Below are 23,640 nucleotides of genomic sequence, written 5' to 3'. Positions count from 1 at the left end.
GGTGACAGTCTTGAAGGACCTTGCATACCAATGACGTTGTCCATGGTAGACGGCCCGACATAGGGAAACGACATGGCATCCGCCTCCTGTTACAGTGCCGGCCTTCGGGAGAAGTCTCCGTCCCTCAGGCGAGAAGATGGTCAGGGACTGAAGCCTGTCTTTGGGCCATGCTATGTCCATGCGTCCATGCGCACTGCTCTCTCGGGATTGCTTTTGTCCCAGGCAGAGCTTGACACAATAGTAAGCCACACGAGAAGAGGATACTGCGAGTTTGAAGAGAAGAAGGTAAACTGGTGACTGAAAGAAGCGTGAAGCAGAGACTACCGGGACATGTTGATGCCGCTAACACGCCGCTTTACCATTCTCTGCCTAGCGGCTGCGGTTCCCAACCCAATCAGCCGCAGTGGATGACTCTTGGGAGCAAGCGCAGCAAGTTAACGGCTCTTGGTAAGTACTCTGTATGTTTTTGAATCACTGTGAGGGGACGATTGATGCTGACTACGAGGCGTACGTGTCTCTAGAAGTGGGCTCTGATGGAAGTACAAGGGTTTGAGCTGTGAAAGGCTGAGATGTCTGTGATCGCAGCTTAAGACTGGTATCGAAGCGCAGGTGCCTGGAGACGAGAACCAGCCAGTTCGTGGAGAAGCTGCCAGCATATGGTACAAGATGCTTTCCATTCTCCGCAAGGCTCGTCTGAAAGACAAGGAGATGCGGATTCTGATGTTGTGAGTGAAGCCAGTTCTCCCGCAGATAGACGAGGGCTAATCTTTATGCAGAGGACTGGATAATGCAGGCAAAACCACGATAGTCAAAAAGATTATGAATGAAGATGTTCATACCGTTAGCCCGACACTAGGGTTCATTATCAAGACGATCGACTTCCAGGGGTATGCTCCTTTCCGTTGAGCTTCCTCTGGAGAAACTAACGTGTTCATGCGCAGGTACAAGCTCAACATCTGGGACGTCGGTGGCCAGAAGACCATCAGATCGTATTGGAGGAACTACTTCGAGAAGACCGACGCTCTCATCTGGGTGGTGGATGCGACTGACCGGCTACGACTTGACGACTGCAAGGCCGAGCTGAAAGGACTACTGTTGGAAGAGGTAAGTTGGCATGCCGGACCGACACCTGCGAAAGCTGACAGTGGCCAGCGGCTAGCAGGAGCGAGTCTACTGGTGTTTCTGAACAAGACGGATGTTGCTGGTGGTATGAGCGAGCAAGAGGCTACGCGGCTGCTGGACCTGAATTCCATTTTGACGCATCGATGGGTGGTCATTCCATGCAGTGCCATGACGGGTGAGAATTTGGAGAAAGGCTTAGATTGGGTGGTCCAAGACGCACGCGACCGGCTGTTCTTGTATTAAATGTAGCACTCGTCGTCAGGGTTCGAGGCCGAGTACAGCAAGGAGTCAGAGAGGAAGATGGCAAATAGCAGCCTCATTGACCGTTAGATGTCACTTTGAAACAAGGCGCAGAACGAGCCGCATGGGACCCTGGTTGGTACTGTAGATGCACAGGCCGTAAATTGGCCTCTCGCTGGCCTAGCCCGACCAGGAGGTCAAGCAGCATGTCGCAAGATCAGCCCTATCTGAGGATACTTTTCTCGCAGTATGACCCGCGCCGCGCAAAAACCGACGAAGGACAGAGGGAGCGGGAGGCGATGACGGACTCAACTTAAAATAAATAAACAATGAAAATCGCCGTTGGTTGAGTTTCCGATTTTGCTGCGGAGACGAGCGCGTGTTCCCGACAAGCCGCCCTCGTCCTCTTCCCATCCATCAGTCAACATCAACATCAACATCAACAAATCCAGCCTGCGGTTCATATGACGACCTGAGGGCGACCTCGTCCAAGTTCCCCCCTGCGGCCTGTATTGCCTTCTTCATTTCGCCTACACTCGCTTATCAACCTCTTCAACCACGCGCCGGTCGTTCCCTTTCAACCTGAACCCCAATTTTCCCATGTGGAGTGCCGCGTGATCCCAGACCGTGTCGGCTTCTAGCAATCTAACAGCACCTTTTCACCGGCAAACGCAGTATGGACGCGTCAAATGATGGCGCCGAGTCAGTCGACCAGTTCCTGGCTCGGATTGCCAGCCTCAGTTCCAAACAGACTGCCGAGGAGGCTGAGCGATCCAAGCGGACGGAGGAAGAGTTGTTGCAAGCCAGGAAAGAGAGACAGGCAAGGAGATTAGGTACAGTTCAAACATGGTGTACACCGGAGAGTGCGATGGCATGCTGATGCACTGCAGAACGCGCTCGGTCGCTATCACCCTCAAAGACTGGCCCTACAGCGTCCTTGCGACCCACGAGAGAGGCTGCGTCGAAGCCGACACAAAGCATTGAACCTCCCATTGCTCTCACCCCTCCTCTTCAACCACGAACACTCGGCCGCTCTGGCTCAACATCCCCAAGACACGATCGAGCCCCCGTTACAGGGCTAGACTTCTCTCGACCTCTGCCAGCTCCACCTCCACTGACCGACGAGGAACCCACTCTGCCCAGCCCGCCTGCCCATGCCCCTACACTTTCCAGAAGCGGCACACTGTCATGGAACCAGAGGCCTTTGTCAAGAGGCGGCGCGGTGCGAACCCGGCCGATGTCTGTCGCATCCATCCCGGACTTGGGAACCCCCACTCCGAGTGCTGCCGATCAGAAAGCCGAGGAGGAGATGTCGAGGAAAGATATTGCTGCAACTCTGGAGGCCAGAGATCCTTCGTGGTTTCGTCAGACCGCTGATCGAGGCATTGGCTCCGCAGCATACCGCAAGAATGAGACAGATTCTGACACGATGACTGCTTCCGCGAGCCCGGGCATGCGGCTCCCGGGCATGTCCAATGCTGCAGAAGATCGCTCAAAGGAAGAGAACGGGAAACCGACGCCTCCGTCGTCACCTCCAAAATCGGCTCATGCATTGTCTTCTAGCCAGCGACAGCCGTCAAGCTCAGACCGGCCGAGACCGCGGCCAGTCTCAATGGTATCCTCGTCCCCCTCGAAATCTCCCGCCCTGGACTTGCCATCCTTCAAGCCATTAGACCTGAACACCTCCTTTGCTGTAGACAGCCCTGGGCTGGGAAGGACTCCTAGCATTTTGTCTTCTTCGGGACGTCCCCCTTCGCCAACTAAGGGTCTGGGTGGTTTTGTGGAAAGCGCAATGATGAAGCGATCGGACAGTGTTAGCAAGAGATGGAGTGTACAGGCCAGTGCAGGCTTGAAGCGAGGTGACTCGGTTGCCTCCACCCGGCCACCACACCTTGCTACGGTCTCAGGCTATACTCCTGGTCACAGTCGTGGTTCCTCGAGAGACGTTAGGGGGTCGCGCGATGGTAATTCTTCCCCACTCTCCAGCTCGAGACCTGTTTCAAGTCACGGAGAGCCTGTTGCAATCTCAAAAGGTCGCTCACTACCACGGCCGGAAGACGATTCAGCGGCGGCTCCGGATATCACACCCAAGCAAGAGGTCCCAGGGGAAACAGGTAAAGCTTCTGATTTACCACCACAGACCCGTCCGGTAACGCCACCGCCGTCGGACACGCTCTTATCCCGTAGTCCATCGAAGACTATGGATCCTCGTCGCTGGAGTCCGACAAAGGCCAGTTGGCTCGAGAGCGCCCTAAACAAGCCGCCGGAGTCTCCAAGAGCAGCGAAGTCCGAGACGCCAGCATGGAGGCTGAGCATGCAGCGTGCCAAGCAGGAACAGTCCCAATCGTCTGAAGCCGGCAAAGAGGCCTTGTCAAAGCCCGCAAATGCACCCAAGGCGCTCAGCACACCATCAATGAAGGACTCGAAGACAGTCGAGAGAGCGACAGCAGTCGGTGTCGCCGTAGGTTTGAGCTCGAGGGACACTGGGCGCGAGAAGCCTAACTCGACACCATTGCCGTCCTCAGATGCCAGTGACGCGAACAAAACTGACAAATCCTTCACGTCCACAACGGGGGAGAAACCCATTATCCCGTCCAAGAGAAACATCACACCTGTTCAACTTGGGGCAAACTCGACCCAAAAGGTGGCGAGCACGTCTGTTACATCCCTGCAAGATGAACAAGAGACGGCTAAAGGGCCCCAAAACCCCACATTCCGTGAACCCAAACTCGACTCAAAAATGCCAGCTCTGAAGCCAAAGCCGACCACGCCTCCGAAACCCGACTTCAGAGCCAGTCTCAAATCACGTCAAGCAGCCCCGACCGGCAATAACAACGCGGAACCGGAGTTCAAGGCAGTCTTTGGAAAGTTGAAGCGCGCTCAGACGCAAAATTATGTTGCCCCTGACGAGTTGAAGGATAACATCACGATGGGGAAAGCAGCGCTAAACGTCACAGGTGGTCCGCAGAAGACGAAAAGGGTCGACGAGTTCAAGGAGAGCATCCTACAAAAGAAGGAAGCAATGAAGACAGGTGGTGGTGCGATCGGCAAACGTCCTGAAGCGACAAGCCCCACAGAAAAACATAACGACCCTGTACCAGAGGCACTGGCCAAGCGTATGGCGCTGCAGAAGACGGGAACTTCATCTGAGAAGGCGGAAAGCAAGAGGCAGAGTGATATGCCAGCCAAACCCAGTGTGTCGGCGATCGAGCCTCGAGCAGTCGGCGAGAAACCATCATTGAGCGGTTTGGGTACCAAGCCATCTCTTGGAGGGTCGAAGCCACGGGTTGTCCATGACATACCAGTTCCAGCAAAGGGAGAAGCTGTCGCGCAATCTGAGCGAACTTCGGCACCACCGACAATACTTGCAAGCAATCCCGAGAAATCCGATGCTGCCCCAGTGACTGTGCTACCGCTACGATCAGCGTCCGATGTACCAACTCGACCAAGCCAGCAAAGTCCGGAAACCAACGTGGCAGAACCTGCACCTTCATCTGAGTCAGGCTCCGGAGTGAAGCTGCCTGAAAATAGCAAACTTGCTGCTCGGCTCAATCCTGCGCTGGCCGGCATACTTTCACGAAGTGGTAGCCCCAAGCTTCCTGGAGATGCGTCATCCAATGGTCGAGGTGGGATCCAGGTCCGCGATACTCACCAGAACCCGCGAGATAGCACGAAAGAGGACCCTGCGGAGCTGACCCATATGACCAAGGCACGTTCCAAAGGTCCTAAAAGAAGGGCACCTAAGACCGCTGCATCTTCCCCCGCGAGCGGCAAAGCCCCATCTGGACAGCCCGCAACAAACTCGACCTCCGTGTCCCCGAAGGTCATAGGGTCACCAGAGTCCGCGCTGGGTTCCACAGCGTCTTTGCCGCCACGCTCGTTCGCGCCGAAACCAAGTGCGAGCAAACCCACAACGGGAGACCAAAATGCAGACGTGGGCGTGCGCGAAGTCCAGCGGTCGCTGCCGACATCGCCCACAGCTGGGATTGAGAAGCCGATCCTGGCTGAAGCCAAACAATCGTATCCAGCGCTGCCCAAAGCGGAGTTGCCTAAGCCCAGTATTGCCAACACGGCCATCGTAAAGCAGTCTATCAATGAACCACTTCCTATTTCCCAAACCGAGTCGGAGTCGAAGCCGAAGCCCATCGTTGCCAACAAATCAGCGGAATTAAGAAGGGTGTCGAATCAGGGTGCACCTGCCGAGACTGTTGACATGCCGCCTCCACTGAAGCCTAAGAAATCCGCGGATCTAAGAAAGGTCTCCAACCCCGGCACGCATGCGAAACCTGCCACGCCAAAGAAGATCGAAGTCCTGCCTGATACTTCAAAACTGGTAACGTCACCTCCAGACTCGGATGGCGAGAAGAAGGCAACGGCGCTTTCTCCGGCCTTTGCGCCGGGTTTGCCCTTGACGCCGAACAAGTCAAAGCTCAACACTCCAAAGACACCAAAGCCTGATATCATTAGCTCGATGAAACCGCGGCCAGTGACGCCACCGAAAGCCAATGGGCTTGGGTTGCAGCTTGGGACAGGTTCCAGGAAACTGGTTGCCGCCCCCGTCCTGACCCCGCCACCGGAACCGCAACCACTAGCAGTGCGAGCAGCAGGATCCTCCAGACAGTTTAGTTCGCCCACGACATCGTCGCCTTCAGTCAGACCCCAGCTTGAGAGCTTCTTTGGCGTCCTGCCGCGAGCAGGTGAAAGGGCGGAGTTTGACACGCATGCTTTCCTTTCGGCCCAGAATAAGACACCAGAGAAGTCCAAGACTCTCAACAAGCAGATCTGGGAAGTGTCCGGCGATGGCAAGAAGACGCCCATGCCGCCGCAACAGGAGCACATTCTCTTCGAAGACTGTATGTATCTATGTGTGCATTCGATGCAATCACCCTCAGGCTCGAAGTTGTCCGAGGTGTATCTCTGGTGCGGAGACGAAGTGCCCGAAGCAGCTGTGGAAGATGCTCAACTATTCTGCAGGAAAGTCGCAAGGGAGAATAGTGCTAAACTGGAAGTTATCAAGCAAGGCAAGGAGAGCTCAGAGTTCTTCCAGGCTCTGGGTGGGATCGTCATTGTACGGCGCAACAAGTCGTCGGCTCTATATATGGTCTGCGGCAGAAGGCATCTCGGGCACGTCGCTTTCGATGAAGTCGACCTCTCAGCCGACAGCCTGTGCACGGGGCTCCCGTTTCTCATTTCAGCGAAGTTCGGCAAGCTCTACTTATGGAAGGGCAGAGGCAGCAACCCGGAAGACGTGGGATGCGCAAGGCTGATTGGCATGGACTTGGGATTGACGGGTGAGATTGAGGAAGTTTCGGAGGGCGAAGAACCCGCAAGCTTCTGGGACTCGCTACCTTCCGGTTCATCCAAGCGAATGCTACCCCAGAGCAGCAGCGGAGCCGGTGAGCGCGACAGCCATCCACCGAGGCTGTACCGCGTCGAGCACGACCGTCCCAAATCGTCAGGCGGCCTAGGCGGCTTTTGGGGGCTGAGGGCATCTTCACCGCCGAAACAAAGTCTCAAGGCTCTGGTGGAAGAAGTCGCTCCATTCAGCCAGAAGGACCTTGATGGACATCACATCTACATCCTCGATGTCTATCGAGAACTTTATGTGTAAGTCTGACCATGTTCAAATTGCAGGTCGATGTACTGACGTCGTTGTCTCTGGCAGTTTGATCGGCGGTTTCGCCAAAAAGCCCGCCGAGTTTGCGACAGCGGTGCAGGTTGCCCAAGAGATAGCCGTCCTGTCGCCTTCTGTCCAAGACCGGCCTCTTTTGCCGTCGTGTTATGTTGTGATGGGTGAGCCACCGCAGCACATCAAGTCAATATTCCGCAAATGGACGCCACAGAGATCGCCGACTCCAGGGGAACAGTTGTGTGTGCGCGTCGAAGAGGTGGTGCAGGAATTAGGCATTCCCCTCTGAGTGAGTTGTACCACTTGGAGACGTGAGACGTTGAGTTCCCCAGTGGGAATGTCTCCGTCTGATCGGGTTGGGATTCGTGTACACTTGTACAGTTCACGGTTTGAATGTGATATGACCTGCTATGGCGCTACAAGGACGAGGTGGATGTTGTGACTATCTTGACCAACTGGTGTCTGGAAAAGTTGCAGCTCATATACCACGCGGGTTGGTGGTACATAGACGTCGAATGTGCGTGAAATGCCCCCAGCGGGCGTTATCAGCCGCTGCCCAATCAAAATCTGCGGGGCCAATTTAGTGCGTGTCTTCGCTTCGGGCGCTTCGGTCGCTTGCGTCGCTTCTTGTCCTGCTGCTCGCGCCGCGGCTCAGCGTCACGTCCGCTTCAAATTCTGGCTGCCGTCTGCCGACCTCGTCAATTCATCACCGCCACCGCCACGTTGCCCGCTGCCCTTCGCCCGCTTCTGTGTCGAACATGTACTGATCGCTGAGCACGCTCCTCCCTGTGCGCTCTGCGACGACGACCATGGATTGGGCTGCTCCCAACTTGCCACACACAAAACCCAACACCTCGGCCTCGGACCCCTCAGCCAGGCCCAGCGCCGCCGCCACTGCCAACCTCGACCCCAGACTCCAGCGCGAGCTGGCCCGGATCGGTGATTCCATCCCATTCAACCCGAAGCTGCGCTACCTCCACCATACCTGGGCCCAGACGTTCTTCTCGCGCCCGGAGTTGTATTTCCAGCCTTCGTCGATCCCCGAACTCCAGAAGATCGTCACGCTCGCCCGGAGATGTCGCAAACGCATCTGTGTGACGGGCTTTGGCCACTCGCCATCCGACCTCACCTGCACGTCATCCTGGTTGGTCAATCTGGATAATCTCAGCGCGGTCCTCGAGAAGGACGTGGACGGCGCTCCCGGCCTCTATCGCGTTCTCGCCGGGATTTCTTTGCATGATCTGAATGTCGAGTTGGCCAAGGACGGGTACACGCTCCCCAACTTAGGTTCTATCGATGTCCAATCCGTCGCCGGAGTCATCTCGACTGGCACTCACGGCTCCAGTCTGAAGCACGGGTTGATCTCGGAATCCATCACGTCGTTGACCATCTTGCTGTCCAACTCTCAACTGGTCACCTGCTCACAGACCAAGAACCCGCAGCTGTTTCGAGCTGCACTCCTTTCACTGGGCGCCTTGGGGATCATCGTCGAAATCACCATCCAGGCTGTGCCGGACTTCGACATCTCGTGGTCCCAGTCGCTCCACAGCCTGGACGAGGTCCTCGGCACGTGGGACAAGGACCTCTGGACGACAGACGAATTCACTCGCGTCTGGTGGCTGCCGTATCTGAAACGCGCGGTCATCTGGCGAGGCCGTCGAACCGAGTCTCCTCGTCGCCCGCCGAACGAGACATTCTACGGCGGTCGACTCGGCTATTACATCTACCATAATTTATTGTTTCTCTCCAACTACGTCCCGCGCATTTTGCCCTGGATCGAATGGTTCGTGTTCGGCATGCAGTACGGCTTTCAGCCAGGCAGCTTCGAAATGTCCGCAGTACAACCTGCACGGGAGGGATTGTTGATGGACTGCCTATACTCGCAGTTTGTGAATGAATGGGCTTTGCCACTCGACAAGGGTCCTGAAGCAATCTCTCGCTTATCAGCATGGATCAATCATGACGACGCGGCGGCGAAGATCCCGGTTTCGAGCAAGGGCATCTGGGTTCATTGTCCAGTTGAAGTGCGCGTAACCCATACCGGCCAAGAGGAGCTGAACCGTTCCGGAGTGCGACCCTACCTCGACCCGACGATGGCGGAAGGCCCCACGCTTTACCTCAATGCTACACTGTATCGGCCCTACGGTCGCGATCCACCCTGCCACGACACCTACTATGAAGCGTTCGAGTATCTTATGCGCGAGATGGGAGCCAAGCCACATTGGGCCAAGAACTTCTCCGCAAAGACAACGGGCCAGTACCTCGAGCAGACGTACGGTGGGGATATGGCTGAGTTCATGAAGGTGAGGGATGAGAGTGATCCCGAGGGCATGTTCCTGGGCGAGTGGCATAGTCGGAATTTGCCGTTGCCGGGTGTCTCTGGAGAAAAGGCTGGTCTAAGTCTGCGAGAGGAGGAAGTCAAGAGGACAAGGAAGGGGCTCGGCTGGGGATTTGGAGATGGAGTTTTGTGGCAGGGAAGGCAGGCGAGTTCAGTTGAAGGGGAGAGCCCCGAGGACTTCTTTCATCGGGTGGGCGATGGGCCAAAGGACGGAGAGGACACCCCGAGTCCACCAGCCACGACCACGAGTGAGGAGTCCTTTGACTATATGGCCAAAGGCGAAGCAAGCGTCTATGCCGCGCGAGACGATGCAGAATGAAGCCGGCACAGTGTGACGATGATAAGCGCTGAAGCCCAGGCCAGTGCCAATACCTCGACTATATTATAAATACCTCGGCCTTGTACTTATAGTCGTTCTTGCCGCCAAAATGCCCTGCCTGCCTTGCCTTGCCTTTCATCGCGCTTTGCCAGCATGACGTTAACAGTTGAAGAGGCTTAGTCGTGTGATTCGAAGCACGCATGCGTTCGACTGCCGCTTCTCGTCTCCATCGATGCTCGACGTCGCAGGGTCTTACAACCTTTGACGTACTAACCCTTGGACGCCGCGCCGGATCAATCGAGGCGGGCGGGGATGGTCACTCAGCCGCGCTCGTGTTCCTCGCCATCCGGCCCCTCCTCTATTGGCTTCGCGGGATTCACCTTTTCACGCCTTCCAGCCGCGTCAGGCTGGCATGATCTTCTTTTCTTCCTCATTCGCAACAACCGGCGACCGCGAACGGTGTCTTCCTGGCCGAGCAATGGAGTGTGCTTGCGCAACGAAGCAGACCTAAGAGAGCCTGTTTCTGTCACGAAAGCGAAGAACGTCCATAGCCTCTGCCGTGTGCACTGACAACGATCTCGCGATGCCTATCTGGAGGAGAGAGACAAGGCAAATCCCCAGGCTCCAGCGAGAAGGACCCGTCCTGCTTGTCCAGACTTTCTCAATCGTCAGAGGCGCCAGAACTATGTGTACGAGAGGCTGAATAAAATCCATGATTTTCGACTTCTGGAGCTCCTGCCAGGAGACAATAACGAGCCGATAAGATGCCGTCTGAGGCTCGCTCGTCTTGCCGCACAGCCACTGTACAATGCCGTCTCCTACACATGGGGACCGCGTCCAGCCAACAAGACGATACTTGTCAACGGTCTCGAGTTCCAGGTGAGACGGAATTTACATGAATTACTGCTCGACCTTCGACATGCTCATCCCCCTCAGACATACTGGATTGATGCCATCTGCATTAACCAACGGGACAACTTAGAGAGGAGCGCCCAGGTTAGTCTTTCTGCAAACACATCTACGCGAAGCCTGCCTTTCAAGAATCCGCTTGTATCGGAAGAGCGTTCGGGGTCCTAACACCCAGCAGGTGCGCAAAATGGCCTCGATCTTCCAGACCGCTGTTGACGTAGTGGCATGGCTGGAGAACCATGATATTTGGTTGGAGGGAGTTAACAGCGGTCGTCGTAGATCTATATCAGATGCATTCTGGCTGTCTTCCCCAACTTACCCGACCGACTTGGAGGCTTCTCTGGATATCCTGGAGGCCTTTTTCGACCACGAATACTGGCACAGGCGCTGGATTATACAAGAGCTCGCTTTTGCAAGATCCGCCCAGATATGTTGCGGTGGCTTCACCGTTCCATTCACGCATGTCAGGAAATTGGTCCACAAATACACTTCGTGGGTCAAAGAAAGCCGCCAAAGCCGTCGACGGCTCGAATCGAATAGCGTTGAGAACAGTCTCGCAGCTCGGATTCTCGATCTCCACCAGTCCCCACGTGGACCTGATTTGACTTTGGAGCAGTTAATATACAACTACGCATCTGCCGAGTGCGCCGAACCTCTAGACAAGGTATACGCGCTAGTGTCGATGTCGAGGCTGGCTAGTGAAAGCTTCCCTGTTTCGTATGATGTGAGCAAGCTTGAGTTGTTGCTGACCACCGTTGAGTTCTCATTTGCTCGGCAGAGCCTACACCCAACAAAGGCGATACCATTTGCTCTTGCGCTGAGCGAGCAAATTGGAATCAAGGTGGACGAGCTCGTTCCTACAACCCAGGCTTACTCCATGCGTTCTGACACAGTTGGCGACAACTGCCAAGTCATCAGCATGCTCTGTAGGCGAGGCATCGTCACGGCATCCAGAGTCGACGAAGGACCGCTATTCTACCACAAACAGGCTTTGCGAGAGAGATGTCAAGAGCTGACGCATTTTGACGTCCCCACTCCTATTACGAGAGTCATCCAACCTAGCCAGGAGGTTGCATCTGCCCATGACGCATCCTTTTCGGCAGGGACTACTGCGGACCTCGACAATATCTGCACGCCGTACAACCAGTGGAGAGTATCACCTAGGGATCTCTTCGCCTTCACCTGGCAGCGTACGCGTCCAGAGCATCAAGATTCCTCCTTGGACGGGGTGCATCTCGGATTCGCAACGACGCGCACGGAAGCAGGCGATGTCCTCTACCAGTTTCCGGGAACAAGCGTAGCCATTCTTCTTCGAAAAAGTCGCCGGGAGCTCCGACTTTGAGATTCGAAGCCGAGCACGTTTGGCGCGTCTGACTGGGCCTAAGACTGCTACCTTATACGAGCCGTATGAGGAGCCAACACAGCCAGATGGCGAGGACTTGTCAATTGGATCTCGTGGATGGCGGACTTTGGACCTGATCAGGTTGGCCAGTGTAGATTCCTAGCTACTGTAGACCGCCCACTGTGTCGGACGATAGTGTCGTCAAGGCATCGTGCACGTCTGCATGCAGGGCAGGGTACGTATACCGTATAGCTATAGATATAGCTATAGCCTCTGTTATCCTCGTCTACACCCTCATAAGGGATATAAGATGAAATAGATTTCTTGCCCTTTCATCTGTCGAAACGTGAGTGTTCTCTGTCACTTAAGCCTTAAGCGTACCGACTGACTAACTGACTAATCGACTTGACTAACTCGCCCGTTTCTACGCTTTCTACCTTCGTACCCCTCGTTCGTTGCCCGCACGTACGCACGTCAACCCATATCCATATCCCCTTAAGCGGGTGACTTGGCCGCCTCCTGGCTCAGACTGGCGGCCCTCTCGCGTTCGGCGTGGCGCTTCTGATCCTTGATGTCCATCATGACGCCATTCTCAAACGTGTACAGCGGCTTGAGCTCGGCGGACTTGTTCCAGAAGATGTAGCGCTTGATGAACCACGGCAGCCAAGTGCCCGTCTGGTAGGACATGAAGCGGTGGGTGGGCACGGCGAAGATGTAGTCGAGTTCCTCGAGCGTGCGCTGTTTCGTCTCGGGCACCCAGAAGAAGATCATGATCAGGGCCACCACGTTGAGACCCGCGAAGAAGCCGAACGCGCCCGTGGGCGTGAACGCCTCGAGGATCTTGGGGAACGTCAGGCCCAGCACGGCCGCCCAAAACAGGCACGTCGCCACGGCCCACCCCATGCCCACCTCGCGGTGCGACAGCGGGAAGACCTCGGCCGAGTAGGTGAAGGGCACGGGCCCTTCGCCCGGGGAGTAAAACGCCGCGAAGAGGTACACGAACAGAGCGATAACCCCTAAATGCGCGGAGCTCGATCTCGGGATGTAGAACGCGAAGCCCGCCGCGAGGAGCGTCCAGGCCATGTTGGGAAACGTAAACAACAAGAGCGAGCGGCGGCCGAAGGTGTCGATGGTCAGGAACGCGGGGATGGCAAAGATGAAGTTGACGGCGCCGAAGCCAAAGGAGCCGAGCAGGGCGATGAAGTCGGACGCGCCGCCCTCGCGGAAGATGGTCGACGAGTAAAAGGCCATGATGTTGATGCCGCACATCTGCTGCGCGATCATGACCACAAATGAAGCCAGCGTGGCGCGTCGCACGCGCGGCATCGTGAACAACTGCGTGAACCGCGTAATGTACGTCGAGTTGCCCACGATCTCGTGCTCGATCTGGATCTGTGTGCTGATGTAGTACAGGTCGCGCGCCGCGAGGAGCGGGTGGTTCCGTAGCCTCAGCAGCGATTGGTACGCCTTGGCTACTTTGCCGTGCTTGATGTACCATCTTGGACTCTCCCTGGGGTAGACACGCATGTGTTAGCGAATCGGAGTCTCGCATCCATGAAGCGGAGCTGTCCGCGAGAGTGGTGACCCAAGCACAGATCCAAAACAGGCGCAGTCACAATGGTAAATCACGCACAGCCCAGTATTGACAGGGGAAAAAGGGCCGACTTACGGGCAGAGATAAACGAGAATGGCAAGAGGGACAGCAGGGATAAAGGCCGAGCCTAGCTGCAGGCGCCAGCCAATGTCGCCGGCATTCCAAACGGCAAGGTTAAACGCAGTGCCCAGGAAGATACCAAAGGCGGTCCAAAATTGCCAGGTCATCACAAGAGCGCTACAGCTCGGTCAGCTTAGTTCCCGACACATATTTCGGTGGCAAGGACATTTCTTACCCTCGAATGGCAGCGGGTGAATTCTCCGCGGCAAAGACCGGCGTGGTGGCACCCTTGAGACCCATACCAATGCCCATTAGAACGCGAGTCGCCAGCAATTGCTCCCAGTTTTGCGAGAATGCACCTCCGATGGGCGTGGCGATGAGGAAGATTGCGGACGTGAAAATGGTGCCACGACGTCCAAAGTAGAAGTTCATGGGATCCGAGAGCCAACAGCCTAGGAAGGCACTGCCGATATAGGGGGCTGAGTTGACCAGACCGATGATCCAGAAGTCTCGCTCGTAGCCGGGCTGACCCTCCGGGGTATTGAGGCCAAAGGCTTCGGGGAACGACAGATTGGCGCCGTTGGTGCCCGTTTGATCCCAGCCCTGGACGGCGGCACCGATCGAGCACACAATGACGGTCATGTAGAGTTTCATGGGGTGCTTCCATTTCCTGTTGACCTCGATACGCAGGCAATCCTTTTCGGTTTCGTCGAGCACACTGAGGTTCTCGAACTGGCTGGGATTCTGTGCCACCAGGGCGCCCTTTTGGAGAAGCTCAAGTTCCGCAGTAAGGCCATGGCGATTTGCAAAGTCCTCGACCTGGATTACGCCTTGTCAGCTGGTGAATTGAAATCACGGAAAATCCGATGACACGCACATCCGCGAACAAATCTTCTCGGGGTATATCGGCCAGAGGGTTCGAGATCCTTTTGCCAAGGTTAGCGGAGGCCACGAAAAAAACAAGACGGCTCGCATACTTGGCATCTAGGTTCTTATCTCTGTTAAGGTCCACGATAGAGGAGCGGCGGCGCTCCTGGCTTGGGCCTTTCTCATAGTGGTCTGCTTGTTGGCCATTAGTCTGTCCGGTGGTGGAGTATCTGATGTCTTTCGCGTCCGACATCTTGGCGTCGATTTGCTGGGCCAGCCGACGTGATGGCTGAACCGCTCCAAGGTGAACAGGAAAATGGGTTGAGTTGAAGAGGAAGGAAAGCACGGGGTCATGTTTCTGATATACTAGGACATTTTGACATTTTCGTGGGGACCCCGCTCGCTGATCAGCTTGCCTTCAAGCGGACGCATTGTGGTAACATCGTTCAATCCGTCATTGATGTTGAAGAGCAAGGCCCCCCAGTGACTGCGGGCTCATTTTGGTTTGACGGTCCACCTGCGAGACCAGAACACCCCCGGCCGCTTCTGGAAGAACAATGCGCTCCACTGTTGTCATTGCGCCGCGCCCTTGGCGGCGGAGAAGAGCTCCACATGACCAAGAAAAGAGATGCAGGCTGCGGTTGGCACATGTCATTCGACATTGACAGTGCCTAGTTAGTGAGTAGTCACGGTTCATGTGGGCTTGTTTTATGATTGCCGCTCGCCGTATTTTGGGCATGCGCTTCCGACGACATAAGGTTGACGTGGCAAAGCTCGAAAAGTCAATCGGCGGCATGTCTGAACGAGGAGTTGCGGCGCTGGCAATCTGAAGGCCCGCCATAGATCTTACATGGCCTCCGCGACGAGGAGAATAGGCCGCTCATACGCCGTGATCGGCAGAGCAGAAAATCCAAGTGGTGGGGTGCGGAGTGGATGAAAAAGGCGCACAAGCAGATGCACGGGCGCAGATGTAACGGCGGGCGGGCGCCTCCAAGACTCGCTCAACACTGTGTGTGCAACCGCCCAGGGCGGAGATCGACCTTGGCAAGGCTCGGCGGAGCCTTGAACGCACACTGTACGGCTGCGAATGCCGAAGCAACCTTGTCGCGCAAGCTTCTGCAGTTTGCACTGGTCTAGGCGCTGGTGCTTGGGCGTAGCACTGACGTCATACCCAGCTCCTGGCTGAGATGCAGCTGGCAAGGCATACTTCGGGTGAGTCGTAGAAGGTAGTGTGAAGGTCCGGTAAAATGGTCCGACGGCTCAGAGCTGACTGGCTCGTATGAATGATCTGTAACACGCGTGCTGTTGAGAGAGTCGAACTAGATGACATTGAGGTATAAGTTACCGACAATGTCAGCGCTTGCGCAAGCCGGGAGCATTGACATTCCTGACATTTCTGCATATTGTCGCCGTTGATGCCCGGCGCGTGACGCGTCCATCAAAGTCAAACAGTGCAGCGAGCCGATTATGGTTGGGGTTCAGAGGTCACATTGACGAAGGATCCAGGAAATCCCAAGCGACAAAAAGCAATCAACAGCGGGTGTTGAGGTCGTGGCCGAAAGTGAAGAGGAAGTGAGAGAGAACTGAGGCGATTGGCTGCTGGAGCAACTCGACCGAAATGCTCCGCTGAGTCAACAATGAAACCACCATCACCAGCCTCAAGAGCTGTTCTGGATGGATCTCTTCAATGCAGCAGTCAATCGTCTCTTCTCAAGAGTCCTGGCAGCAGAGACAGAGTTGTGCTGGTATGGCCTTTCAGGACCTTCTATTTCAATTCTGACTGGCAGCCAATTGATCGGTCCTCGTGAAAAAGCCCAAAACTGTCTCTTTCGCCGTGAGAGCAGAGTCTCTGAATGTCCGTTCTTGTCCTTGACTTTGGACTGATGCAGTAGGAACTCGCGCCCTGAACTTTGTCTCCACACAAGGCCACGCTTGTCGCAGCCCACGTCGCAATCCGCAACGCCTCACGGCTCTTTCTACGCGCATGCACCTCGTTAGCGTCAAGTGATATTGCCCTACGGACCTTTATACGCCTTGTCGGCTTTGATGCGGGAATCAGTTGCCATATCGAGGTCTAGACTTCAAAGAGCCTAGAACCAGGGTAAAGCCTCTTGACTGAGATGCTGAATGCTGCCATCAACACCCAAGAGGCGGCCCGATGTGAGCTTCATTCCTGTTACTTGGAGCTGTGCAGGGCCTAGATTCCAAAGGTGGGTGAACAGATGTGGATAGGGTTCTGCTTGATGTATCTCCACTGCCAAGCCATGTATCACGAGGCAGATCCTTGCTGCTGGGACTGGACTGAGAGAGGAAGGCGCTGGGCCTTGAGACTGAGCTTTGCTGAATATGGGATTTACCTACAACCTGATAGCGCGCACGGTGTGAGAATTGTGGTTACGGTAAAGGAGATGAACAAGGGCCCACCCTGAAGGTGAATGGATGGAGAGCAGCACCTACTCCATGAAAGTCTATGACGCTGGACCAGATCTACGGAGTGGTCTTCCTTAACCCACGGACTCAACACTTGACTTGTTGAGAAGAAGCAAAACAGTGAAAGAACAAGAAGGTTGGGACGGCAGCTAGTTCTGGACTGGTCTAGCACTGAACTTGATGACCTCTTTTCCTGGTCCGGGCTATAGCAAGCGATCGCTCTAGTGGACTACATACCTGCCAGCTGATACCTCCTGGGTAGTTTGGTAGCTTCTCGCCTCATGGCAAACAGCAGCGCTGTGGCCAGATGGCATTGTTGCCGCACAGGGCCTGTGCGTTCTCGCTCCGCCACTCCCGCCGCTGAACGTCCGATAAACAAACAACAGGCGGCCTCCCTTGCTCTTGTCTTCTAATGCTGACAGAGTAGCCGAGCAATGTACAGGCTCTCAGCTTCCATGGCGACGCCTGCTAATTCTTCCCCAGGAAAGAAAGTGCACCGTCGTCCAGTAAAAGGCCTGGAACAGCGGTGCCCAAACCCATGGATTGCTGCGTCTGTCATGTCTCATGCTCGACTGCCCGTGGTCGAAGCCTGACGGCCCGTCCATGGTGGCGGGGTACCAGCCGCAAGGTCTATTACCCGCGGAGTAGCGACATTCGAGATAGGCAAATCGTCGCGATTGCTGCGCGAGAAGCTCTTCGACGACCACGGTACATGCGCCCGTCTCAGCGAGCTGCATCCTCCTGTAGTGAAGCTGGAGATGGCGGCGTTTGTTCTACGCGATTGTCAGTGTCGTGGTCTAATACATGACCCCCGCTCGATTCGACGTACCAGTAAGCGATCGATTAGCCTCACTTTCGCAGCCCTTGTGTGCCCATGATCCGGCGGCGAGGGCCATATTGCCGAGGAACGGAGGGGTGGCTCTCTCGGAGGCTTTGGAACTGGGTAGCAATAGCGTCTGTACTGGACGTACTCGATCCGTAGCGGTTTCGCGGAGATGTGAAGATCCTATGCGGCTGTCAGAGACGGGTTTGTAGCTGACAGACGTTCAGGGGCATGGTCGATTGCTTACGATATCAACATGCTCCGATTTGGCCTTTATCACGTCCCACCTACAGACTCTGCATGGGAGCACGACAAGCCAATGCAGCCTCGTCTCAGGGGCAGCGGTCGTGGGCGTCGTGAAAACGGGTGGGACACAGCGCTTCAGTCGTAGTTGGTGTCGCACTTCGCTTAGAACTTGCTCCGTGCATCCCTGTAGAAGGAGTTCTTCGAGCCATTTGTACATCACCACCATCGACGCGGACACAAAGGACCCGGAAGGAACAAAGGTGACGGTGCGGAGGTTCGCAAGCAATTTTGCATTGCTGAAGAAGGGAAGGTGTCCTGAAAAAATGGGGATCGCAGCTTCGATAAATCGAATGTGTCGCACAAGCCGATATAATTTTGGAGGGTGCCGAGCCTCCTTGTGCGAGATAACGAGACAGAGGTCATGATATTCGTATCGCTGGGCTTGAGCGTAGACCTCTCTAGACGCGGAAAGCAGATCTCTAGGGTAGCGCTTGTGGTAGGCCATGGAAAAGGACGGTGGCTGCCAGGACTTCTCGTACTCCCATTCTACTTCAGCTCGCTCAAAGTAGAACGCATAGATCATGTCGCGGAGTTCTTGCGGCAGTCTGAAGAGCAGCCCTAAGCCTGGGTTGGAGCTCACCGTCCGCCTTTGGACTTCGGGCATGCTGACGGCAGGGACGCCTTTCATATCGATGATTGCGTTGTCGTATACCCGCAAGCCAGTCGCAAATCCATATGAAAGAGAGAAGAAGTACTTGTAGCAGCAGAATGGGACCTTATTAGTAGGAGGGATATGATTTAGTGAGGCTGGAAACAGTATTGACAACCGCAAAATGCATCCATCACCAGCGAGTCGACCTTCAGTATTAGTGGTGAGCCAGCAAAACTCCGTTCCAGTACCATGCGCATAGTGCAGCGGTTCGCAAAGTGGGTATCTCTGACAAAACAAAAAGGGATCAACTTTGCGCGCCGTATCCCCCAGTAATAAGTCGTCTTGATCCAAGACCAGCTATTCCTCGCCCACCTTGTGACTCATTTCCATGACATTTTGTAGACTGCACCTAGACGCGGTTGCGGCGGTACCATGGGCGTCGAACTCGCCTGGGACACTTTGTGAGTACATGTACCCCAGCAGAACCGTGAAACGCAGGCTTACGCTCCCTCGCCCGCAGGCGCCACCACGGTAGTCTTCTTGCGGCCATCGCGATGAATGAACCAGAGACCAACAATCGCACTCAAGAGCCAGAAGACGGCGGACAAGAACGAGAAGGCCTCGGCAGATCTGTAGCGACCACAAAAGCCGTGGAAGCTGATTTGGTTCCAGTCGAACGTGTCTCCGTTGCAGGTTGAGTCGCCCAGCCTTTCAACCAGGAGGCCAAAGGAGGCAAACCAGGCAAAGGAGAGGAGGATGTCCATAGGCCCTGTCGAGAAAAGCACTTGTCACCTCTCACTTCTTTTCGACGGGCAGAGCCAGCCCGAACTTACAGTGGAAGAAGCCGCCGGAGAAAGGGAGCAACCAGAGCAACCCGAGTAGAAGAGAGATCCCGGCGACGACTTCGATGTAGATCAAGCGCGCAAGCGGCCAGCCATTGCCGTCATGGTAGTCGTGAAGGTAAGACCCGACGATGCCAGCGACGACCTGGGGAATGTCAGAGATCGACTTGCAATCATGCTAAAGGCGAACTCACTCCGGCGAAAGCGATCTGGCAGGCACGAAGGCCCACTGAGAGGATCCTCGAAATGACGGGCATTTTGAGGGTTTGTCTCGATATTTTCGAAATTTCGTCCGTGAGAGATGCTGGTAGAATGTGGAACTAGGAAGACAAAGATGCAAGATGAGGAAGGCGGATCGGAGAGCATCTAAAAGTGGTCACGGTGAAGGTGAGGCAGACCTCATGAGTGACGACTGACCTCTTGTATTGGTTGCTCGTCAACACAAAGGTACACCGGAATTCATCTTGTTTGCCCTCTGCGCGGCGCCAGCCACATGCATCACACCTCTCAAATCACTCTGGTACACTCGCCACCATTGCGATCGCCAAACCATACCTTGAATTTGTGCAACGACAAGGAGCGTTGTCCTACCAAGACCTTGATTTGGGCCCAGGTTTGGGGCGCGTGACACAGCATGAAACGTGTTGACATGATGCTGGCATCACGCCATTGGACGAGCTGAAGAGGTACAACAACATCCTACCAAAACTGGGCGGCACCCATGGCAGATTCCGGTCCATACGATAGACTTGGGGGACTGAAAAGCTGGGCAGGCTGAACTGACCTAAGAGAAAAAAGAGGTGCGGATGAAAACCGGTAAGCGAGACGATGCTTCTCGGAAATTAATTGCAGATCCCTGCAGCGATTGCCGTCGCTGACGTACTGGGGTATGACAGGGCTGAAGCCAGCCTCGTTTTTCTGCAGCTGTGTGCCTTTCCAGAGTACGAGGTACGTCGATGGTCACAGCCTCACGACAGTGCATTCACGGTGATTGAGCCTGCGTTGTCGGGGGATTTAGGCATGTCGGTCCTTCGGCATGCTCATTGTCGCGACAGCGCCCTCAGATAGCACACAAGAAGCACACGTCAGCCCTTGCAGGCAGAACCGCCTATGTGATGAAGCCTCGGCATTGAGAGTCCTTTCTCCTTGTGTCTCCTTTCGTCCTGGTCAAGGACAAGTCGTGGGAACCGCATAGAGGTGTATGAGCAAGGCATCTACGCTGACACCACAGCTGTACGGAGTACAGCCCAAACGATCCTCCCAGCTGGATGCCCAAAAGATTTGGCTCCGCAGCCCTAACCACACCCGCTTCATCTGTTCTGTTCTGCCATAACATCTGAAGATGCCGCTCAAGGCTGCAACGCCCTCGCCGCCTCCTTGACCGCCTCGCCAAAGTCAAAAACCCCGCCGAAGAGGATCTGCTTTCTCGCGTCAAGAATGATACTTGTAATCATTACCGTTCTACCAACAGCATCCGTCCATTTCTCCATGAACCCACCAACGTTCATGCGCGGATACATATCATCGGTCAACAAGCTTGCATTCTCTTTCACTTCGTCTGCCTTCGCGATGGCTAGGGCCTTGGAGTTTTTCTCGGCATCAGGAGGCAAGATCGGAAGGAGATACTTTTTGTAAGTGGAAATCTCGAAGTCGGCGACGTTGTAGAGTGTGGAAGGGGTATTTGACCGGTCGGGAAGCCCTTCGGGGTTCAGCCGCATTGAAGGGTGGGCGAGCAGGGCACGGATGAGGGAGGCATGCTTGGAGGCTTCCGTGAAACGCTCTTTAGGTGTGGGAGAGGCCATGATGTTGTGGTTATGAATCAAGGGCCCAGTTCTTGGAGTTTCTGCGGTATTTCAAGTTTGAACAGCTGGCCGTGGTTCGAGTGGTACGAGGTAGATACGATGAAGATGAGAAGAGAGGAGGCAAAGCTCCAAGTCGCCGAGAAAATAGGATGTCTGTCTTGTACGCTTCACTTCAAATGGCCGTTTTCAGTCACTGTTCAACTAAAGTACTGTGCACATTGCGATAGTTGATGTTGATCTTTCCCAAAGTATCAGCGTGAAACGCGTCTGTAGCGCGTTCTTGGGCGCTGAACCAAGTAAAACTGCTGGCGGCTCACCCCGTTGATGGAGGAGGCTGATACCGCACTGGCTTCACCAATGGCTCACATGTGTCTCATTTTCCAGATCTTCGTCCGAGCTACACGATTACGAGGAAGGGTGGCGCCTCAAAACTTCTCACTTGCACTCCGGATACTTGCAATGACCATTTACGAGTGGACTCGACTACTTAACAAAGTATTTGGACATTCCATTCGGCAGGTCAACCGAGCACACTACAAGCTCGACGCTGTTTGTCTCTCCAATGCGTGTATTGACCTCGAATCTCTTGATGCATGTTTTGATGGAAGGCTCAAGAGAGATTTGGCATGACGGACTCGGAACAAATTTTACCCCAGAAATCTTTGTCGTTGACGCCGATCACCAAGCTCGAATGCGGAGGTGAACTTCTTTCACGTATCCGGAACAGATTCCTTTGGAACTTGCGTTTTGTGATCGGATAAAGATCAGGTAATCGAGGAGTTTATCGCCATAATCCACGAGACAAGCCCCGGAGACGAATTGGCAAAGCTCTAGGGAACAACTTAGACATCATGGGCTCCGACCAGATCTCACACTTCTCTATCTGCCAAGCCAGTGAAAAATGACACTTCAGTAGGACGAGCGAAATTGATGGATATTTTCACAACATTAGGATCTATCAACACGCATGTACACTGGTATCTCTGGGCTATGAATGTGCAAACAAGCAAAAGGCTCCTCATATGACCTTGGCAGTTCAGTGCTTGCTCTCCGTGAACCAACTCGTTATCTTATCGACAGCAGCCTTGCCGCCTGTCTCAATCACGTCGCCGTGACAGGGGATGACTCTGTCATAGTCCCAGGCCTTGATTCGCTTCGCCGACTCTGCGAAGCCCTTCCTGTCTTTGCTGCCAGCCGCGTACCACAGGAAGCGTTTATGCCAGGTTGCGTCGCCCCTGGTGTTCATGACGCCTCCGAAAAGCTTGGTGAGGATGCCGGATCTGGCATCCAGGCCGGTCTTCGAGTACTGCTCAGTGGCTGGAAGGTTGAAGATCAAATCTGCCTCAATCATGGTCCTGCTTGGCTTGTGCAGGAAAACGAGCTCCTTGTTGACGTGGGAGTGGAAGTATTCGTAGGAGAATTCGGCGTCAAATTCAGGGCTGATCTTGAGGTCGAGCTTGTTCTTCGCAGAGAAGACATGTGCAAATTTCGTGCCTCTTGTAGCGGGGTCACCCTCTCTCTTCTCGGGCAGGCCTTCCATGCCAATGACTTCAGCATCGGGGTATTCTTTGGCCCATGTAGAGATGAAGATGTGGTGTTCGATATCCGGCGCGACGATGTACTTGACAGGTCCCAAGGACTTGAGCTTGGCCTGGACGTCCGGGGTAAAGGCAACGGGGGAGAAGACAGCTACATTGCCAGTCTGTAGCTTGACCAGGGTGCCTCGACCGCCGACTTTGATGTGCCCGAAGCGCAGAAAGGGTACGCTGAGAGTGGTGATGTTGGGGGTAATATCGCGGATGACCATGACCTTCGCCGGGTCACTGGGGATGAGCGATTTCGCAGACGTTGAGACCGACATCGTGAAGAGTATGCAGGCGCGCGGCGTTAGAGGTGGGATTGGGTTATGGTATAGAAGTGTTCGCCCTGTCCGTACTGTTATTGAAGTGCTGAAGTTGTGCTGTCGAAGATGGAGTGCTCGGGCCGCTGCGACAAGATGTCGCATGATATATGTCTCCTCTCCTACCTTAAGCTCCCCTGCACACAGCTTCGCAATCAACCGTGGCTTGCATTACAAAGTCCCTCGCGTGAATTTAGCCCAGGTCCATGCGCCACAGTGTTCAATGGCATGACAGTTAGAAATCGAAGCGTCATGCAGGGACTGGAATACGTAGCGCCGTGCCGAGGAGCTTTCAAGCAAGCAGAAACGAATTGCGGAGCTTCTTCAGAAACTGTCATCGCGCCTGTCAAATCAATGGCGAGCGCCTGCAACTCACGCCCGTGACTCAGCAGGGAAGCCCGTGTGGCTTAAGCCAGTGTGTGGATGGGCGTTGGGATTGTTACTAAGCCTCCTTGTCAACCATTCCCCTCCTGAATGCTCTTGACCAAGAAGGGTTTGTCACTACGGTGTAGGGGGTGAACTGCT

At 54.9% G+C, this 23,640-nt stretch overlaps 10 protein-coding genes across 10 annotated transcripts; 5 read left to right on the top strand and 5 right to left on the bottom strand.

Moving 5' to 3' along the window:
* Positions 1–666: 666 nt before the first annotated feature.
* Positions 667–1,365, top strand: G647_07337 (uncharacterized protein; the record flags this gene model as incomplete). Its single annotated transcript, XM_008731653.1, has 4 exons — positions 667–725; positions 777–887; positions 942–1,104; positions 1,153–1,365. 4 exons carry the CDS (start codon positions 667–669, stop codon positions 1,363–1,365), a joined length of 546 nt encoding a protein of 181 aa, XP_008729875.1.
* Positions 1,366–2,038: 673 nt separating this feature from the next.
* On the top strand, positions 2,039–7,280 carry G647_07336 (uncharacterized protein; the record flags this gene model as incomplete). The annotated part of the gene is made up of 3 exons (XM_008731652.1): positions 2,039–2,195; positions 2,253–6,969; positions 7,028–7,280. The coding sequence occupies 3 exons, from the start codon at positions 2,039–2,041 to the stop codon at positions 7,278–7,280; spliced, it is 5,127 nt and encodes a 1,708-aa protein (XP_008729874.1).
* Positions 7,281–7,800: 520 nt separating this feature from the next.
* Positions 7,801–9,648, top strand: G647_07335 (uncharacterized protein; the record flags this gene model as incomplete). The annotated part of the gene is made up of 1 exon (XM_008731651.1): positions 7,801–9,648. One exon carries the CDS (start codon positions 7,801–7,803, stop codon positions 9,646–9,648), a length of 1,848 nt encoding a protein of 615 aa, XP_008729873.1.
* A 764-nt stretch (positions 9,649–10,412) lies between these two features.
* G647_07334 (uncharacterized protein) lies at positions 10,413–10,547 on the top strand (the record flags this gene model as incomplete). Its single annotated transcript, XM_008731650.1, has 1 exon — positions 10,413–10,547. The coding sequence occupies one exon, from the start codon at positions 10,413–10,415 to the stop codon at positions 10,545–10,547; it is 135 nt and encodes a 44-aa protein (XP_008729872.1).
* Positions 10,548–10,744: 197 nt separating this feature from the next.
* G647_07333 (uncharacterized protein) lies at positions 10,745–11,899 on the top strand (the record flags this gene model as incomplete). The annotated part of the gene is made up of 1 exon (XM_008731649.1): positions 10,745–11,899. The coding sequence occupies one exon, from the start codon at positions 10,745–10,747 to the stop codon at positions 11,897–11,899; it is 1,155 nt and encodes a 384-aa protein (XP_008729871.1).
* A 495-nt stretch (positions 11,900–12,394) lies between these two features.
* G647_07332 (uncharacterized protein) lies at positions 12,395–14,673 on the bottom strand (the record flags this gene model as incomplete). The annotated part of the gene is made up of 5 exons (XM_008731648.1): positions 12,395–13,409; positions 13,569–13,730; positions 13,789–14,372; positions 14,431–14,479; positions 14,531–14,673. 5 exons carry the CDS (start codon positions 14,671–14,673, stop codon positions 12,395–12,397), a joined length of 1,953 nt encoding a protein of 650 aa, XP_008729870.1.
* Positions 14,674–17,573: 2,900 nt separating this feature from the next.
* G647_07331 (uncharacterized protein) lies at positions 17,574–18,583 on the bottom strand (the record flags this gene model as incomplete). The annotated part of the gene is made up of 4 exons (XM_008731647.1): positions 17,574–17,623; positions 17,680–17,789; positions 17,822–17,856; positions 17,921–18,583. 4 exons carry the CDS (start codon positions 18,581–18,583, stop codon positions 17,574–17,576), a joined length of 858 nt encoding a protein of 285 aa, XP_008729869.1.
* Positions 18,584–19,071: 488 nt separating this feature from the next.
* Positions 19,072–19,670, bottom strand: G647_07330 (uncharacterized protein; the record flags this gene model as incomplete). Its single annotated transcript, XM_008731646.1, has 3 exons — positions 19,072–19,340; positions 19,405–19,558; positions 19,608–19,670. The coding sequence occupies 3 exons, from the start codon at positions 19,668–19,670 to the stop codon at positions 19,072–19,074; spliced, it is 486 nt and encodes a 161-aa protein (XP_008729868.1).
* Positions 19,671–20,762: 1,092 nt separating this feature from the next.
* Positions 20,763–21,215, bottom strand: G647_07329 (uncharacterized protein; the record flags this gene model as incomplete). Its single annotated transcript, XM_008731645.1, has 1 exon — positions 20,763–21,215. One exon carries the CDS (start codon positions 21,213–21,215, stop codon positions 20,763–20,765), a length of 453 nt encoding a protein of 150 aa, XP_008729867.1.
* A 1,036-nt stretch (positions 21,216–22,251) lies between these two features.
* On the bottom strand, positions 22,252–23,076 carry G647_07328 (uncharacterized protein; the record flags this gene model as incomplete). The annotated part of the gene is made up of 1 exon (XM_008731644.1): positions 22,252–23,076. The coding sequence occupies one exon, from the start codon at positions 23,074–23,076 to the stop codon at positions 22,252–22,254; it is 825 nt and encodes a 274-aa protein (XP_008729866.1).
* Between the last annotated feature and the right edge of the window lie 564 nt (positions 23,077–23,640).

Source organism: Cladophialophora carrionii (assembly GCF_000365165.1).
Source record: "Cladophialophora carrionii CBS 160.54 unplaced genomic scaffold supercont1.6, whole genome shotgun sequence".
NCBI lineage: Eukaryota > Fungi > Ascomycota > Eurotiomycetes > Chaetothyriales > Herpotrichiellaceae > Cladophialophora > Cladophialophora carrionii.
Note: the sequence above shows the minus strand (reverse complement) of the source record. Positions and strands in the feature narration are given on the sequence as shown.